The 19,927-nt window shown below is 50.4% G+C and overlaps 1 protein-coding gene across 1 annotated transcript in view; it reads right to left on the reverse strand.

Moving 5' to 3' along the window:
• The window catches only part of LOC145361722 (leukocyte antigen CD37-like), a 47,704-nt gene extending 28,079 nt beyond the window's left edge, over nucleotides 1–19,625 (reverse strand). Inside the window, exons 1-3 of the mRNA XM_080217647.1 lie at nucleotides 19,573–19,625; nucleotides 7,892–7,972; nucleotides 1,183–1,255 (exon numbers count right to left, since the gene is read on the reverse strand). Of these exons, the coding sequence (XP_080073773.1) occupies nucleotides 1,183–1,255; nucleotides 7,892–7,957 (139 nt within the window). The 5' untranslated portion in view covers nucleotides 7,958–7,972; nucleotides 19,573–19,625. The remainder of the gene's footprint in view (nucleotides 1–1,182; nucleotides 1,256–7,891; nucleotides 7,973–19,572) is intronic.
• Nucleotides 19,626–19,927: the final 302 nt, after the last annotated feature.

The raw sequence follows: 19,927 nt of genomic DNA on the forward strand, positions 1-19,927 counted from the left end.
TCCTCCAGCAGCACGTTCCAGGCATTCACCACCCTCCGTGTGAAAAACTTGCTCCTTACATCCCTTTTAAACTTCCTCCCTCTCACTTCCAACCTCTCACTTCCAACCTGTGCCCCCGAGTAATTGACCCTTTGGCCCCAGTGGAAAAGACTTTGACTATCCACTAGTTAGGATGTGGAATGAGAGGGAGGGATAGAGGGCAGTTCCTCCAATATCCTGAAATTTCTGCCCTCTTCTTCCTTTTCTCAGTTACACAACACCCCTCCCACCCCACTCCCACCTTCCCAGAAAAGCTGTCAATTTAAAAGAACTTTAACTGGTACAAAATCAGGAGTTGACAATCAGTTGACAGGAAGGACTATTGGGTCAAGCCTCTTTTGCACATTGCTGATATGGGACAGGGCTTCCTCTGAACAAATACTCGTCACTCTGGCCAAGTTCAAACCAAACTCTAAATGGAAACTCACTTCCACAATAGAAAACACTGAGCAGGAGGGTGAGTAAGTCTGGCTGTGACAGAGAGCTCAACTCCAGTGCACTGGTGAACTTTTGTCTAGTGTTGTGTTTACACTGCAGAAGAACCCAACAGTATTTCTCACAGCTTCTTATCTTCTCTCAGGATTCTAACTTTCACTTTCAACAACCCATCCCCCTGCTTTCAAAAAAAAACAGGAACCTCTCATTACACTCCCTTCTCCATTACACTACTCTGTTCTCTCCATGTCTCTCCCTGTCCTCCAACTCTCTCACTCGCTTACCCCAATCCCCTCTCTTTCTCAATCTCTGTCTTATTCCGTACTTAATTGGTTGTAAAGCATTTTGTGACACTTGGATATTGTGAAAGGCGCTATATAACTGCAAGTCTCCACTATCCCCCTCACGGGTGTCTCTCTCTCTGCCATAGTGTTTCCTGCTTACCCGAATTTCTCACCAATTCTCAATAGTAACAAAAGTACTCTCCCTCCCAGTATTCCTCTGCCTCTCTTCCTCTCTCACATTCTCATTCCTCCTTTTAGGATCCAAATATTTTATTCGAGAAAGGCATTGACTACACAGCCTCTTTTGTTTGTATCAGAGACGAGCTGCCTCATTACCCTGAAAGTCTGAAATGAACAGGACATTAAATAATTATAACTACGATAAGAGTGACTCACAGTGGATTTTTTCGGCGGGGGGACTTACCCAGAACTAGTATGAAGCTGTTTTTGTCAAACAGGATCCAAAGGCCAAATCCCAACATCACTCCGCCCAGGAACTGTAACAGATCAAAAACAAAGTTCAGTGTAATCACCATTACACTGTCTCGCAAACTACTCCCAGCCTGGCCCGATTACAGAATAAAGCAACATTTAACAATGCTTTGATACTCTCAATCTACAATTCAGAATTTCCATCGCCAGAAACCCGAGCTTCACCCAAGGGACTGCAGCTGAAGGGAATCTCATCAACTAGAGATAACATCAAGCCCCAGGGAGGGATCGATTCCTTGGGCATTGACACCAGTACTGGGGAAGGACGGAGCTGTACCATGGAGTGGCCTTTGTCTGCACTGTGCTGGGAGCAGTGTCTGGATGAACTGTATAACCTGGGCTCCAGAGAGAGGACAATAACTAAATACTGGCGTTATTGGATTTCTATGAGGATGTGACTAGTGCGGTAGACAGAGGGGAACCGGTGGATGTGGTAATTCTCGATTTTCAAAAGGCGTTTGATAAGGTGCCTCACAAAAGGTTGCTACAGAAGGTTAGGGGGCATGGAGTTGGGGGTAAGGTGTTAGCGTGGATAGAGGATTGGTTGTCAAATAGGAGGCAGAGAGTGGGTGTCAATGGGTGCTATTCTGATTGGCGGTTGGTGACTAGTGGAGTGCCGCAGGGATCGGTGCTGGGGCCTCAACTATTTACCATTTATATAGATGATCTGGAGGAGGGGGCTGAGTGTAGGGTGACGAAATTTGCTGATGACACGAAGATGAGTGGAAAAGCAAATTGTGCGGAGGGTGTGGAAAGTCTGCAGAGGGATCTGGATAGGCTGAGCGAGTGGGCGAGGATCTGGCAGATGGAGTACAATGTTAGCAAGTGTGAGGTTATCCACTTTGGCAGAAATAATAGTAGGAGGGATTATTATTTAAAGGGCGAAAAGCTGCAGCATGCTACGGTGCAGAGGGACCTGGGGGTCCTTGTGCATGAGTCGCAAAAACCCAGTCTGCAGGTGCAGCAGGTGATCAGGAAGGTGAATGGGATGCTGGCCTTTATAGCGAGGGGGATAGAATATAAAAGCAGAGAGGTCTTGCTGCAACTGTACAGGGCACTGGTGAGGCCGCAGCTGGAGTACTGTGTGCAGTTTTGGTCGCCGCACTTACGCAAGGATATTTTGGCCTTGGAGGGAGTGCAGAGGAGGTTCACTAGGCTGATACCAGAGATGAGGGGGTTGGACTATGAAGAGACACTAAATAGACTGGGTTTGTACTCGTTAGAGTTTAGAAGGATGAGGGGGGATCTTATAGAGACGTATAAGATAATGAAGGGGCTGGATAGGGTAGAGGTAGAGAGATTGTTCCTGCTTAGAAAGGACAGCAGGACTAGAGGGCACAGCCTCAAGATGAGGGCGGGGGGGGCAGTTTAGATCAGAGTTGAGGAGGAACTTCTTCACTCAAAGGGTGGTGAGTCTCTGGAATTCTCTGCCCATTGAAGTGGTGGAGGCTACCTCGCTAAATATATTTAAGTCACGGGTAGATAGGTTTCTGATAGACAGGGGAATTAAGGGTTATGGGGAGAAAGCGGGAAAGTGGAACTGATCCACTTCAGATCAGCCATGATCTTATTGAATGGCGGGGCAGGCTCGAAGGGCTAGATGGCCGACTCCTGCTCCTATTTCTTATGTTCTTATGTTATGTTCTTAAGGAGAAAGGATTAGTAGGTCATTTTCAAGTTGGCAAACTGTAATTAATAGGAAAGTTCTTAGGAGGAAACAAAGAATCTGCTGTGAGGAAAAATGAGGCTTAAATTTTTTTTTTTAAGTATATTGTCATTCAAATTAAAACAAGTCTGTACGGATTTAACTGGTTTAACTGAATCAGAGATAGCATACTGGAAAAGTCAATGTATCAGTAAAGAGGATCTGAAGGCAAGTGAGTGGATTAAAATAATAATGGAGAGTCCAGAAGAGGAATTTATATCAGGCAAATAAAATAAATGGTTTAAAATAGGCTGTTATATTTCAGAAGAAACATGTACAATTGGATTTGTAAATAGATGAAACAAAATAGTGTAAATTTACTTATTAAAAAAAGGAATCATAAAGTAAAAACAAAGAATTAATCAATTCTGGGAAAAGGAACTCCCCAAAGGATTGTAGAGAACAATAATATGTGAGGTCAAAGGGAGAAGCAGACGTCAGGAGGGACTGGAGATTGTGTGGTGGCTGCTCTGGATCTTCAGCAAGGAAGTGAGCGTGACGCCAGACCAGTTAACACCCTCAAGGAGTCTACCCCAAGAGCAGCTGGGCAGAATCTGCTAGAGAGTAAAATCTACAAGAACAGTTGACATCAAAAGAGGTTTTAGTTTGAGGATGAGGAAGAATTTCTTCTCACAGAGGGTTGTTAGTCTGAGAGGGCAGTGGAGAGTGATTCATTGGGAACAGGGGTAGGGCATTTGGCCCTTCAAGCCTATTCCATCACTCATCATGATAGTAGCTGATCCACTCCCTGAATGCCATATTCTAGCACTCTCCCCATTCCTCATGGCACCTTTAGGGTTTCGAAATGTATCTGTTTTCTTCTTAAATATATTCAGTGACCTGGCCTCCACAGGTTCATCATCTTCTGAGTGAAGAGATGTCTCCACATCTCAGTCCTCAGTCCCCATATCCTGACACTATCAGCCTTTGTTCTCGGTCTCTCAGCCACAGGAACCCCTGCGTCCAGCCCTGGCAAAATCTTATTTGTTTCAATTAGATCCTGTCTCATTCTTCAAAACCCCAGTGAATTCAGGCCCAGTCAACCCAATCCCTTCTCATACGACAATCCTGTCATCCCGGGAATTATCTTCAGTGGTAAGTATATCTTTTCTTAGCAATGGAGGCCAAAAGGCACTCAATTCTCCCACGTGTGATCTCACCAAAACTCTGTACAAGACAACCATGCTTTTGTACTGAGTCCTTTTGTACTGAAGGTCAAATTACCATTCGCTTTCCCAGCTGTTTTCTGTAGCTGCATGCTTGCTTTCAGTGAGTACTGTACTTGGACACTCAGGTTCCTTTGGATGTCAACTAATCTATCATTTTAGTAATATTCTGCCATTCTGTTTTTTGTCTGAAATGGATAACTTTACACGTATCCACATTACACCACATCTGCCCTGCACTTGCTCATTCACTCAATCTGTCTAAACCTCTTAACATCCTCCTCAGCATTCACATTCAGCACGGTGGCACAGTGGTTAGCACTCACAGCACCAGGGACCAGAGTTCCATTCCTGGCTTGGGTCACTATCTGTGTGGAGTTTGCATGTTCTCCCCGTGTCTGCGTGGGTTTCCTCCGGGTGCTCTGGTTTCTTCCCACAGTCTGAAAGACGTGCAGGTTAGGTGCATTGACCCAAAGAGGCGCCAGAGTGTGGCAACTAAGGGAGTTTCATAGAAACTTCATTGCAGTGTTAATGTAAGCCTTACTTATGACTAATAAATAAACTTTTTTACTTTTCAAGTTTTGCGTTTTCAGTAAATTTGGAAATATTACTTTTGCTTTCCTCACCTAAATCACCGAAATACATTGTGACTAGCTGGGCGTTGAACACTGATCCCTGCAGAACCCTGATAACCACTGACTGTCACTTCAGAAAAGAGCCATTTTTCCCTCCTGTTTCCTGTCTGTTAACCAATTCTGAATCCATTTCAATATGTTACACACAATCCTGTGTGCTTTAATTCTGTACAGCAACCTCTTTTGTGAGATTTTATCAAAAACTTTCTGAAGATCTAAATACATCACAACGACACAAAGATCGTTGGATTTGCAGATAGCGATGAACATTGTCAGAGAATACAGCAGGATATCGATAGGCTGGAAAATTGGGCGGAGAAATGGCAGATGGAATTTAATCCAGATAAATGCAAAGTGATGCATTTTGGTGGATCTAATGCAGGGGGGAGATATACAATAAATGGCAGAACCATCAGGAGTATAGACACACAGAGGGACCTGGGGGTGCAAGTCCACAGATCCTTAAAGGTGGCAACACAGGTGGAAAAGGTGGTGAAGAAGGCATATGGCATGCTTGCCTTTATTGGACAGGGCATAGAGTATAAGAGTTGGCATATGATGTTACAGCTGTATAGAACGTTGGTTCGGCCACATTTGGAGTACTGCGTCCAGTTCTGGTCGCCACACTACCAGAAAACGTGGAGACTTTGGAGAGAGTGCAGAGAAGGTTTACCAGGATGTTGCTGGTATGGAGGGTATTAGCTATGAGGAGAGATTGAGTAAACTAGGGCTGTTCTTCCTGGAAAGACAGAGGTTGAGGGGCGACCTAATAGAAGTTTATAAAATTATGAAGGGCGCAGAGAGGGTGAACAGTTGGAAGCTTTTTCCCAGGTTGGAAATGACAAACACAAGGGGTCACATGTTCAAGGTAAGGAGGGGGGGGGGGGGGCAAGGTTCAATACTGATACGTGAAGTATGTATTTTACACAGAGGGTGGTGGGGGCCTGGAATGTACTGCCAAGCAAGGTGGTAGAGGCAGACACGTTGGGATCATTTAAGACTTATCCAGATAGCCACACAAACAGACTGGGAATAGAGGGATACAAACGGATAGTCTAGTTAGGAACACATGATGGGTGCAGAGTTGGAGGGCCAAAGGGCCTGTTCCTGTGCTGTACTGTTCTTTATCACATCGACTGGCTCACCGTTATCTATTCTACCAGAATAGATTTCAAACTGTGAAAGATTTTGATTGAGAAGGAGGGGGTGGAGTCAAGAATTAGGGGGCAGACACAGAAATGGTGTTAAGGCATAATCAGATCAATCATGACCTTACTGAAAGGTAGGGCAAGTTATTTCCATTTCTTAAAATCAATCTCAGGCAAACTCAGGGCCAGCTATCAGTTTGAAGGTTTAAAAATGGGATTGAACAAGAGATGATGTCACCGAATTGTAATGACTGACAGCGGAACTGTACCCTCCAAATCAGTGAGTCCACTCTGTATACAGATAGGTAACGGTGGAGGGGTATTGTCACTGGAGTAGTAATCCAGGGGAATGGTCTATGGACTCAGACTTTGTATCTCACCACAGCAATAGTAGCATTTGAATTCAATTAAAATCTGGAATCAAAAATCTAACAATGACGATTGTAGTAAAAATCCATCTGGTTCACTAATGTCCTTTAGGGAAGGAAATCTGCCATTCTTATCCTGTCTGGCCCACATGCAACTCCAAACTCACAGCAATGTGCTGACCCTTAACTACATTCCCAAATAGCTAACTAATGAGACACTAATTCAAGGGCAATTCATGACAGATAATAAACACTGGCCAAGTCAGTGTCACCCAATAAAATAAAACATGTCCCCATCAAACACTCCCAGGACAGGTACAGCACGGGGTTAGATACAGAGTAAAGCTCCCTCTACACTGTCCCCCATCAAACACTCCCAGGACAGGTACAGCACAGGGTTAGATACAGAGTAAAGCTCCCTCTACACTGTCCCCCATCAAACACTCCCAGGACAGGTACAGCACGGGGTTAGATACAGAGTAAAGCTCCCTCTACACTGTCCCCCATCAAACACTCCCAGGACAGGTACAGCACGGGGTTAGATACAGAGTAAACCTCCCTCCACACTGTCCCCAACAAACAGTCCCAGGACAGGTACAGCACGGGGTTAGATACAGAGTAAAGCTCCCTCTACACTGTCCCCCCCATCAAACACTCCCAGGACAGATACAGCACGGGGTTAGATACAGAGTAAAGCTCCCTCTACACTGTCCCCCCCATCAAACACTCCCAGGACAGGTACAGCACGGGGTTAGATACAGAGTAAAGCTCCCTCTACACTGTCCCCCCATCAAACATTCCCAGGACAGGTACAGCACGGAGTTAGATGCAGAGTAAAGCTCCCTCTACACTGTCCCCATCAAACACTCCCAGGACAGGTACAGCATGGGGTTAGATACAGAGTAAAGCTCCCTCTACACTGTCCCCATCAAACACTCCCAGGACAGATACAGCACGGGGTTAGATACAGAGTAAAGCTCCCTCTACACTGTCCCCCCCATCAAACACTCCCAGGACAGGTACAGCACGGGGTTAGATACAGAGTAAAGCTCCCTCTACACTGTCCCCCCATCAAACACTCCCAGGACAGGGACAGCATGGGGTTAGATACAGAGTAAAGCTCCCTCTACACTGTCCCCCCATCAAACACTCCCAGGACAGTTACAGCACGGGGTTAGATACAGAGTAAAGCTCCCTCTACACTGTCCCCCCATCAAACACTCCCAGGACAGATACAGCACGGGGTTAGATACAGAGTAAAGCTCCCTCTACACTGTCCCCCCATCAAACATTCCCAGGACAGGTACAGCACGGGGTTAGATGCAGAGTAAAGCTCCCTCTACACTGTCCCCATCAAACACTCCCAGGACAGGTACAGCACGGGGTTAGATACAGAGTAAAGCTCCCTCTACACTGTCCCCCCATCAAACATTCCCAGGACAGGTACAGCACGGGGTTAGATACAGAGTAAAGCTCCCTCTACACTGTCCCCCCCATCAAACACTCCCAGGACAGGTACAGCATGGGGTTAGATACAGAGTAAAGCTCCCTCTACACTGTCCCCCATCAAACACTCCCAGGACAGGTACAGCATAGGGTTAAATTAAAATTATACTTACAAAGAAAATGAGGTTGAAAACAAAAAGAAAGTATTTCGTGACAACGATACAACCCTTGGACGCCATCTTTGATTTTGGTACCTGAAAACAAAGAGAGTTAAAACATTTCACAAGAGGGGAGATAATCCAACAGAGAGGCAGAGCAGGAGGGAGAGAGGGTGCAGGCTGAGGAGAGGGTGATATGAGAGGGTAGGGAGATCAGAGCATGGTTAGAGGGAAAGTGTGGGGAGGATGGAGTTGCCAGAGTGTGACACGCATTGTCCAGCTGCAATAACCAGGCAGTGATCGGGAGGAACTTGTGCTGATCTGAAAGGCTGTGGAAAATATTCCCACGGGGGGGGTAAGGTAGGTAGGTACTGGGGGGAGTGAAGAAAGTGACATGTGTCAAACACAAAGGCACATTGCACATGAACCTGGTTAAAAAAAAATTAAAATCAACAGTTTGACATCCAGAAGCTCAAATATTTTATTTCGGGTGGTGCTGAGGAGTCAATGCTGATTGGTTAAAGGTGAAGCTTCAAAGTGAGACTCAGTAAATAGCGTTACCCAAACCACAACCACCGGAACAGGTCAATCAACCAACCCAATCACCCAAAACACATCCCCCCCACCCCCCCCATCACCCAGAACATGCCCCCCCCCCACCCCCATCACCCAAAACACATCCCCCCCACCCCCCCAATCACCCAAAACACATCCCCCCCCAACCCCCCCAATCACCCAAAACACATCCCCCCCCACCCCCCCCATCACCCAAAACACATCCCCCCCCAATCACCCAAAACACATACCCCCCCACCCCCCCAATCACCCAAAACACATCCCCCCCCCTCCACCCCCCCAATCACCCAAACATCACCCAAACACACCCACATCCCACCCCCCCCAATCACCCAAAACACATCCACCCCCCCCAATCACCCAAAACACATCCCCCCACCCCCCAATCACCCAAAACACATCCCCCCACCCCCCCCCAATCACCCAAAACACATCCCCCCCACCCCCCAATCACCCAAAACACATCCCCCCCAATCACCCAAAACACATCCCCCCCCTCCACCCCCCCCCAATCACCCAAAACACATCCCCCCCTCCACCCCCCCAATCACCCAAAACACATCCCCCCCTCCACCCCCCCAATCACCCAAAACACATCCCCCCCCTCCACCCCCCCAATCACCCAAAACACATCCCCCCCTCCACCCCCCCCAATCACCCAAAACACATCCCCCCTCCACCCCCCCCAATCACCCAAAACACATCCCCCCCTCCACCCCCCCAATCACCCAAAACACATCCCCCCCCTCCACCCCCCCAATCACCCAAAACACATCCCCCCCTCCACCCCCCCAATCACCCAAAACACATCCCCCCTCCACCCCCCCCAATCACCCAAAACACATCCCCCCCTCCACCCCCCCCAATCACCCAAAACACATCCCCCCCTCCACCCCCCCCAATCACCCAAACACATCCCCCCTCCACCCCCCCCAATCACCCCAAAACACATCCCCCCCTCCACCCCCCAATCACCCAAAACACATCCCCCCCTCCACCCCCCCAATCACCCAAAACACATCCCCCCCTCCACCCCCCCCAATCACCCAAAACACATCCCCCCCCTCCACCCCCCCAATCACCCAAAACACATCCCCCCCTCCACCCCCCCCAATCACCCAAAACACATCCCCCCCCACCCCCCCCAATCACCCAAAACACATCCCCCCTCCACCCCCCCAATCACCCAAAACACATCCCCCCTCCACCCCCCCAATCACCCAAAACACATCCCCCCCCACCCCCCCAATCACCCAAAACACATCCCCCCTCCACCCCCCAATCACCCAAAACACATCCCCCCCACCCCCCCAATCACCCAAAACACATCCCCCCCCACCCCCCCATCACCCAAAACACATCCCCCCCCAATCACCCAAAACACATACCCCCCCACCCCCCAATCACCCAAACACATCCCCCCCCCTCCACCCCCCCCAATCACCCAAAACACATCCCCCCCACCCCCCCCAATCACCCAAAACACATCCCCCCCCACCCCCCCCAATCACCCAAAACACATCCCCCCCACCCCCCCCAATCACCCAAAACACATCCCCCCCACCCCCCCCAATCACCCAAAACACATCCCCCCCTCCACCCCCCCCAATCACCCAAAACACATCCCCCCCTCCACCCCCCCCAATCACCCAAAACACATCCCCCCCCTCCACCCCCCCCAATCACCCAAAACACATCCCCCCCTCCACCCCCCCCAATCACCCAAAACACATCCCCCCCTCCACCCCCCCCAATCACCCAAAACACATCCCCCCCTCCACCCCCCCCAATCACCCAAAACACATCCCCCCCTCCACCCCCCCCAATCACCCAAAACACATCCCCCCCTCCACCCCCCCCAATCACCCAAAACACATCCCCCCCCCTCCACCCCCCCAATCACCCAAAACACATCCCCCCCTCCACCCCCCCCAATCACCCAAAACACATCCCCCCCTCCACCCCCCCCAATCACCCAAAACACATCCCCCCCCTCCACCCCCCCAATCACCCAAAACACATCCCCCCCTCCACCCCCCCCTCAATCACCCAAAACACATCCCCCCCCTCCACCCCCCCAATCACCCAAAACACATCCCCCCCCTCCACCCCCCCAATCACCCAAAACACATCGCCCCCCACCCCCCCCAATCACCCAAAACACATCCCCCCTCCACCCCCCCAATCACCCAAAACACATCCCCCCCCACCCCCCCCATCACCCAAAACACATCCCCCCCTCCACCCCCCAATCACCCAAAACACATCCCCCCCACCCCCCCAATCACCCAAAACACATCCCCCCCCACCCCCCCCAATCACCCAAAACACATCCCCCCCCTCCACCCCCCCAATCACCCAAAACACATCGCCCCCCACCCTCCCATCACCCAAAACACATCCCCCCAAATACCGCCCCCCCGGCTCCAAAGGACCTGGCTCAAAGCTCACAGACAGACCCCAGCACTGTCTGATCTGACGTTCTAGTGCAGCCTTGAGTGGGGGGGGCACCGCACTGCTCATGCCGGGGAGGGGGGGGGGTGGGGGGAGCGCACTGCGAGGTGTCCTCTTTCACATGTAGGTTAATAGATGCCTAATTGGGAGCGGTTCTAGATGGACCTGCTGGTGTCGTGTTCGTTGCTGTCAGACGCAGGTTGGCTGCTCAGCTTCCACATCTTAACAATAACCACATCTGTAATTCCCACTCTCCATTGGCTGGAACACACTTTGGAGCATCACAAGGTTGTGAGGATGCAGCTGAAATCTGGTTTTGGTGAAGCGTTTCCAGCCCCAGGAGGTGAAAGTGAGAATCAGGATTACTGGAATTCCAGTCTGGAAACACACGGTTGTTCTGATGGTCAAGAGGGGCTAAACCCTGGGCACTGTCCAATGCTCAGTTTGCAGGATCTAATCGATATTTGTTTTCAGAGTCCAATGAAGAACGGGGGAGGGGAGGGTCAGACATTCAGATAGATTAAAACTGAAATAAATAATAATCCAGGATTTTTATTCTGTATCTCTAGCTGTAAGAATGTCTGATCAGGAGTTGGACATTACCCAGCTATCGACCTCCCACAAATGGAAACACAACCCAGCATACTCCACTGCACTCGTACAAAAGCACAGAAATTCTATTCCTTCCCTTGTCTGGGCCAGGACTTAATGAATTCCAGTTTACTGGCACTTAGGCAAGTTGAGATGCTAAGCTCACAGCTGGTTGGCCAGCTCTCTCCTCACAGTGGCGAGCCTCGCTCTGAATACATTGTTCTTGGAAGAAAAATCCTGCCTGGACTTGAGTCAACCTCAAAACAAAACAAAGACAGAGGGAACAGATGAAACCAGACCCACAATACAACAGCCAGAGCATTGACAGGGCAGTGGAGTGATCACAATATACTGGAACAGGCCATTAACCCCATTCCACACACAGTTCCTCACCAAGATCAGCCACTCACTCTAGGAAAGGGAGTTTCATATCTGGGTTTCAGTCTAATATCATGGGGCAGATGCATCAATACTGAATCAGATCCAACTCAGCAATGAGTCACATCCGATAGGTTAGGGTGAAAGGGGGGGATTCCAAAGATCAAAAGAAATATGAAGAGAAGAACGACCATGTGACCCATTAAAACACCCCGACTGGTTAATAAGATCATGGCTGATCTGATTGTGACCTCAACTCCATTTTCCTTCCTGCCCACACACACCAACAATCCTCAACACATTCACAACTCCAAATTCCATCCAAAACAGACCTGAATAGGAACTGGATCCCAGTGAGAGTCAGCACCTTCAGGAACTGGATCCCAGTGGGAGTCAGCACCTTCAGGAACTGTATCCCAGTGAGAGTCAGCACCTTCAGGAACTGTATCCCAGTGAGAGTCAGCACCTTCAGGAACTGTATCCCAGTGAGAGTCAGCACCTTCAGGAACTGTATCCCAGTGAGAGTCAGCACCTTCAGGAACTGTATCCCAGTGAGAGTCAGCACCTTCAGGAACTGGATCCCAGTGAGAGTCAGCACCTTCAGGAACTGGATCCCAGTGAGAGTCAGCACCTTCAGGAACTGGATCCCAGTGAGAGTCAGCACCTTCAGGAACTGTATCCCAGTGAGAGTCAGCACCTTCAGGAACTGGATCCCAGTGAGAGTCAGCGCCTTCAGGAACTGTATCCCAGTGAGAGTCAGCACCTTCAGGAACTGTATCCCAGTGAGAGTCAGCACCTTCAGGAACTGTATCCCAATGAGAGCCAGCACCTTCAGGAACTGTATCCCAGTGAGAGTCAGCACCTTCAGGAACTGTATCCCAGTGAGAGTCAGCACCTTCAGGAACTGTATCCCAGTGAGAGTCAGCGCCTTCGGGAACTGTATCCCAGTGAGAGTCAGCACCTTCAGGAACTGTATCCCAGTGAGAGTCAGCGCCTTCAGGAACTGTATCCCAGTGAGAGTCAGCGCCTTCGGGAACTGTATCCCAGTGAGAGTCAGCACCTTCAGGAACTGTATCCCAGTGAGAGTCAGCACCTTCAGGAACTGTATCCCAGTGAGAGTCAGCACCTTCAGGAGCTGTATCCCAGTGAGAGTCTAAACTATCTTGGTGATTCAAGGTGTGTCCCAGTAAGATTCTGGTCTATACTTTATCCGAAATATGCAAATGATCTGACCACAGATCCACTCCCAGTCAGATTCAGACAGTGAAACGGCCTCAGTCGCTCCTCCTGTCACTGCTGATGGTTTTCCAGGTGCCCAGTGAAATCAGGGAATTACAATCACACCAAGACCTGTCCACTCTGTCTCTAACTGTTAAAAATTCAGTTTGGACAGTTTGTTGTACGTCTGACATTGACACAATATCCAATCACCATCCAAATGCTGCAAAGTCAATTACAGCCCATCAAATCATTTCCACCGTGAAATATTGGGAAAATATTAACCAACCAATCCATGCCCTGGATATATCTGGACCAAGGTCATGGAGAGGGCAATGGGACAGCAGCACAGGCTCACAATTCCTGTCCAGTCACTAATCTAACAGGCTGTTCCTGCCTTGTTGGTGGTTCCCCCCAGCCCACTCACCCCTCCTCCCTCAGACATCACAGCTAGCGGCATGGACACACACTCCCCAGCTGCAGCTTTGTGTGGTTTGACACAGAAACTGCATGCCGGTTGCTATTAGAAAAACGCAACAAAAGCAGGAACCTCCTACACAATTTGCAAAGGTTAAGAGATTCCACACATGATACTGAGGGCTAACAGAGCCAGCAGCGGATATGCAGATAACAAAATAACCCCAGCCTCTTACAACCAGTCGCTAATTAAAACTCAACTTTCACAGTATTTTAAATGCAAGTTCCTGATTCTCTTCAGATATTTTCAACCTTGAGGTTGAATCTGGGCTATGTGCTGTTCACAACAAACAGATTGCACGAACTTGGGAGATAATCTCTGTTAACCAAACAGAAATGAAGTGCTGATGTGGCTGGATGGGACTAGGCTAGCTCTGCTCAAATGCTTCTTATTCCTTCTGGTTTTATCTCTCAGATCACTGACCCCAAGTCTTTCTCCCCCTCTCTCTCTCTTGCCCACCCCCTCCACGTGCTCCCTTACTAACCCCCTCCCTTCCTCCCCAATACAAACTGAATCCTGAAGGATCCAGGGTCACTGTGCCAAGACAAGCTCTCACTGGAAGTTCAGGTGTCCTGGAGCAACTCTCCTGTCCCAGGCCAGAAACTCTAGATAAGAACATAAGAAATAGGAGCAGGAGTCGGCCATCTAGCCCTTTGAGCCTGCCCCGCCATTCAATAAGATCATGGCTGATCTGTCGTGGCTCAGTTCCACTTTCCCGCTTTCTCCCCATAACCCTTAATTCCCCTGTCTATTAGAAACCTATCTACCCGTGACTACCCATAGAAACCATGGTGTATATACAATCCAACTCCAGACACTACAGTCAGTACCTTAAAAACTGCTGCTTTCTTCTTCTAAAATTAACTGTGGTAGAAGGTGTTTATTACACAGGGATTCTGTGCCAGAAATTTATTCAGAAGAAGATGCATATTCTATTCAAACAGGAAGAGGTTTGACCCATGCAAATAGTCAGAAGTCAGCACCACCGGCAAATGTCGCAATGCTCTAACTACAGGAATCAATACAGACAAAAACAGAAAGAGAGAAACAGCTCTTCTTTCACACGGAGGTGTCACGTTGATTAAAGAGACTAACACAAAATGTCTGGATGAGATTTCTAGCACAATCTTCATGTGTCAACTGACAACAGTCAGGAATAGGACAAAATCCGAAATCAGCAAGGAACAAGGACACAGCCACTGTTCGCAATATAAACGTACAGGTGGCACAGTGGTTAGCACTGCTGCCTCAGATCTGGGTTCCATTCCAGCCTTGGGTGACTGTGTGGAGTTTGCATGTTCCCCCCATGTCTGCGTGGGTTTCCTTTGGGTGCTCCAGTTTTCTCTCATAGTCCAAATACGTGTAGGTTACGTGGATTGATAAATTGCTTCTTAGCATCTCAAAGTGTAAAAGTTAGGGTAATTAGTGGAGTAAATCTGTAGGGTTACAGGGATAGGGCCTTGCTAAGATGCTGAGTTGGTGCAGACTCAATGGGCCAAACAGCCCCTTTCTGCACTGTAGGGATTCTACGAGTAACCAATCACTAACTGAGCTATTCTGTCTCTCTGCTAATTGTGGCGAGGATTCTGTGAACCTGCCTCTCAATTCCCCCAATCTCCAACGGACTATCCCAGACTCCTTTCCATGTACAAATGAACTCACCCTGCAAACAGGAACAACTGGAAAGCTCCTCAGGCATTGACCATTTCAAACCTCAACTCAGCACCAACCCTTGGGAAATCATTCTTCCTGTATTTTCCCTAAATTATTTTCTCACCCCAGGATGGGATGGGTTCTCTCCGGTAGAAGAGACAACTTCTAAACAACAAGTCTAACTCCTGGACCAGTCACAAGCCAGACTTCACTGCAGGAGGAGACCAAAACACTGTCTGATTTCAGGAAGAAATTAGATTTCGCTCCTAAAGGGATTGAGGAATAGGGGGGAAGGGTGGGGGGGGGAAGGAAGGGTTGCGGGGGGGGAACCAGGATATTGAGTTTGATGATCAGAATGAATGATGGAGCCGGCACGAAGGGCCAAAGGACAGAATGACCTCCTCCTGCTTGCATGTTTCATTATTGTGCTGATACCAGTTCCGTTCCATTCTGAGTGCCGGGGTGATTTTTAATGAGGGGTTGATGATGTCTGAATCTCCTCATATGTAGCAGTGGAATGGGCCAAGCACCAGGCCTTCCAGCCTGTGCCACTATTCAATCCCACCATGGCTGATCTACACTGGCCTCAGGCCTTTCTCCCAGTCATTTCCCCACAACACTCCATTCCTCAATCTATCAAATATTTATCCACCTCCACTTTGAATATAATTTTACAAGGCATTTCTGTATAAATTACTGGCTCTGAAATCGAGAAATAAGATCTAAATAATTACCGATACTGGCAAAAGAGAGGGTTGGAGAATTGATTGTGATGACAATACTAATTGTGGATTCCTTAACGTGCGTGAGTGCAGTCCACACTGGCACTAGATGCCTCCTGACCTCACTATCATTGTTTCAGTGTGGACACGTGGTCAGGAGCAGGAAGTGGGACTAATTTCCCATCCCAAACACAAAGGATTGAAACCTGTAAAATTCACAGGAGATGGAAACTGTTTGCCGGTGAGGAAAATATTTCTGACCTGTTGACTGAGCAGGGCAGTAGGAGTGGGGAAAGTGTTCCAGAACCCTTCAGTAAGGGAAGCTTTGAACATTAAAACAGATTGGAGAACTCTGAGCAGAGTCATTTTTCCATCGTGGGATACAGCTTGTGATAGTAATTCTGGCACCAAGTAACTCCTAATAATTCACCAACAGTGACTCCTCACCAGCCTCACAATTATATACATTCATTTAGTGTTGTAGCACAGAAAGAGGCCCTTCGGCCTCTCATATCTATGCCAGCCATCAAGCACCTTTCTATTCTAATCCCATTTTCCAGCACTGGGTCCATAGCTGTCTGGGCTTCAAAAGCTCATCTAAATACTTCTTCAATGCTGTGAGGGTTCCCACCTTTAGCACCTTTCAGGCAGCGATTCCCAGATTCCCACCTCTTTTCTCCCTCAAATCCCCTCTCAATCTGCTGCCCCTGGTTATTTACCCTTCAACTGAGCGGTAAAGTTTATTCCCATTGATCCTATCCATGTTTCTCGTTCTTTATTCACCTCAATCAGGTCCCACCCTCAGCCTCCTCTTCTCGAAGGAGAATAGCCCCAGCCTCTCTCGCAAGATGCTGCTAATGATGCCTTCACAATGATAGGCTTACGTTTCTAAAAACATTTTTCACAATACTGAACATCCCCAAAGCAGTTCAGATCAGGGCCAGCACTCGGCTGCAATGTGGAAATGAAGGATTCAGTTTACACTCAGCAAGCTCGCACAAAGAGCAACAGGACAATGACTGGACAATGTGTTTCTCTGATGTTGATTTGGGCACCAGGTAAATGCCCCCAGCTCTCCTTCCAACACCACCATAGGAGCCTCAAATTAACAATTTTCAATAGTGCTCCCTCAGCCCCGTCCCTCTGACAGTGCGGCACTCCCTCAGCCCCGTCCCTCTGACAGTGCGGCACTCCCTCAGCCCCGTCCCTCTGACAGTGCGGCACTCCCTCAGCGCCGTCCCTCTGACAGTGCGGCACTCCCTCAGCCCCGTCCCTCTGACAGTGCGGCACTCCCTCAGCCCCGTCCCTCTGACAGTGCGGCACTCCCTCAGCGCCGTCCCTCTGACAGTGCGGCACTCCCTCAGCCCCGTCCCTCTGACAGTGCGGCACTCCCTCAGCCCCGTCCCTCTGACAGTGCGGCACTCCCTCAGCGCCAACCCTCTGACAGTGCGGCACTCCCTCAGCGCCGTCCCTCTGACAGTGCGGCACTCCCTCAGCACTGACCCTCTGACAGTGCGGCACTCCCTCAGCCCCGTCCCTCTGACAGTGCGGCACTCCCTCAGCGCCAACCCTCTGACAGTGCGGCACTCCCTCAGCGCCGTCCCTCTGACAGTGCGGCACTCCCTCAGCCCCGTCCCTCTGACAGTGCGGCACTCCCTCAGCGCCGTCCCTCTGACAGTGCGGCACTCCCTCAGCCCCGTCCCTCTGACAGTGCGGCACTCCCTCAGCCCCGTCCCTCTGACAGTGCGGCACTCCCTCAGCGCCGTCCCTCTGACAGTGCGGCACTCCCTCAGCGCCGTCCCTCTGACAGTGCGGCACTCCCTCAGCGCCGTCCCTCTGACAGTGCAGCGCTCCCTCAGCACTGACCCTCTGACAGTGCGGCACCCCCTCAGCACTGACCCTCTGACAGTGCGACACTCCCTCAGCACTGACCCTCTGACAGTGCGATGCTCTCATGTTCCTATCCCTTCATCAGCTCCCTCCCTCTCTCTTCCCCAACCTCCCCCTCTCCACCCTTGTTCACCCACCTTTCCTCACACTGCTGCTCCTCTCCCTTTCCATCCCTCTCTTGCCCCTCACTCTGCTACTCCCCCATTTCCCCCTCCTTCTTCTGCCCCCTGCGCTCGTACCCCAACTCTTGCTCTTACCCCCACTCTCAGCCCTCCTCCCTCTCCTCTCCCCACTCTCTTACCTCTGCACCCACCCCCCCAACAGCCTGTCTCGTCCTCGCATCGCCACCTCCCTCCCCCAAAACACCTCTCCCACTTCCACGACAAATCCTCCTGACTGCAACTTCCCATTTCCTCTCTCCTCTCTCTCCTGTTGTCTCTGCAGCATCAATCATTCCGCTGTCCATCGCTCTCTCCCCCCCACTCCATGCCCCCCTCTCCATTCTCGCTCACCCACCCCTCTCTCTCTCCTCTATTCCCCCTTCTTTCTCTCATTCTCCTCTGTCCCTCCTGTCTTTCCCTACCCCCGTCCTCGTCCCTCCCTCTCCCCCCTACCCCCCGTCTCCCCCCCAACTCCCCTGCCCCGTCTCCCCCAACCCGTCTCCCATCTTCCCCCCAACCACCCCCGCCTTCTCGCCCCCCCCAACCACCCCCCGCCTTCTCGCCCCCCCCAACCACCCCCCGCCTTCTCACCCCCCCCAAACCCCCCCCCCGCTTTCTCTCCCTCTGTGTCTCTCTGTCTTTCCCTTTTCTCTCCATCCCTCACTATTCCTCTCCCCTGCTCTCTTCCCCCCCCGCCTGTCTCTCTCCCCTCTATCCCCCCCTTTCTGTCTGTCTCTGTTTCTCTCTATCCCCCCCCACTTGTCTCTCCCCCGTCTGTCTCTCTCCCCCCTCTCTGTATCTCCCTCTCTCTCTATCCCTCCCTCCCTCTACCTTTCTCTCTCTCCCTCCCCTCTCTCTCCCTCCCTTTCTCCCTCTCTCTCTATCCCTCCATCTCAATCCCTCTCTCTCTCCATCCCTATCCCTCCCTATCCCTCTCTCTCCCTCTCTATCCCTCTCTCTCTCTCTCTCCCTCCCTCCCTCTCTCTCTCTCCCTCCCTCTCTCTCTCTCCCCCTCCCTCCCTCTCTCTCTCTCCCCCTCCCTCCCTCTCTCTCTCTCCCCCTCCCTCCCTCTCTCTCTCTCCCCCTCCCTCCCTCTCTCTCTCTCCCCCTCCCTCCCTCTCTCTCTCTCCCCCTCCCTCCCTCTCTCTCTCTCCCCCTCCCTCCCTCTCTCTCTCTCCCCCTCCCTCCCTCTCTCTCTCTCCCTCCCTCTCTCTCTCTCCCTCCCTCTCTCTCTCTCCCTCCCTCTCTCTATCTCTATCCCTCTCCCTCTCTCTATCTCTCTGTCTCTCTCCCTCCCTATCCCTCTCTCTCTCCCTCTCTCTCTATCCCTCTCTCTCTCCCTCTCTCTCTATCCCTCTCTCTCCCTCTCTCTCTATCCCTCTCTCTATCCCTCTCTCTCTCCCTCTCTCTCTATCCCTCTCTCTCCCTCTCTCTCTATCCCTCTCTCTCTCTCTATCTCTATCCCTCTCCCTCTCTCTATCTCTATCCCTCTCCCTCTCTATCTCTATCTCTCTCCCTCTCCCTCTCTCTATCCCTCTATCCCTATCCCTCTATCCCTCCCTTTCTCTTTCTCACCTTTTTGATGAACTTTTTCCTCCTCACGAAACTTTCTGCAACAATGTAGCCGCCGAGCGCCGCCCCTGATTGGTCCGTTTCACACAATTACAAGTGAAATCCCGGTTTCTGATTGGTTCTTCTGTCTGTCGATCAGACAGCTAACCAACCAATCAGAGCGCCCAAGCGTGGGAAGGCGGGCCTGACAGTCCACCCGGAAACACAGGTCAAAGTGTGCACAGCAAGATCCCAGGAAGAGCAGTTTGTGGCGGGGGTTGATGCTGATCTGGAAGCTGACTCAATAACAACTTCCAAAAGAAAATTAGAAGGGAAAATTGCAGAATTTTTTGGGAAAAAGAGGGACGGAGAGGAATTG

The sequence above is a fragment of the Carcharhinus amblyrhynchos genome, chromosome 35 (assembly GCF_965287045.1).
Source record: "Carcharhinus amblyrhynchos chromosome 35, sCarAmb.v2.hapA, whole genome shotgun sequence".
Classification (NCBI taxonomy): Eukaryota; Metazoa; Chordata; class Chondrichthyes; order Carcharhiniformes; family Carcharhinidae; genus Carcharhinus; species Carcharhinus amblyrhynchos.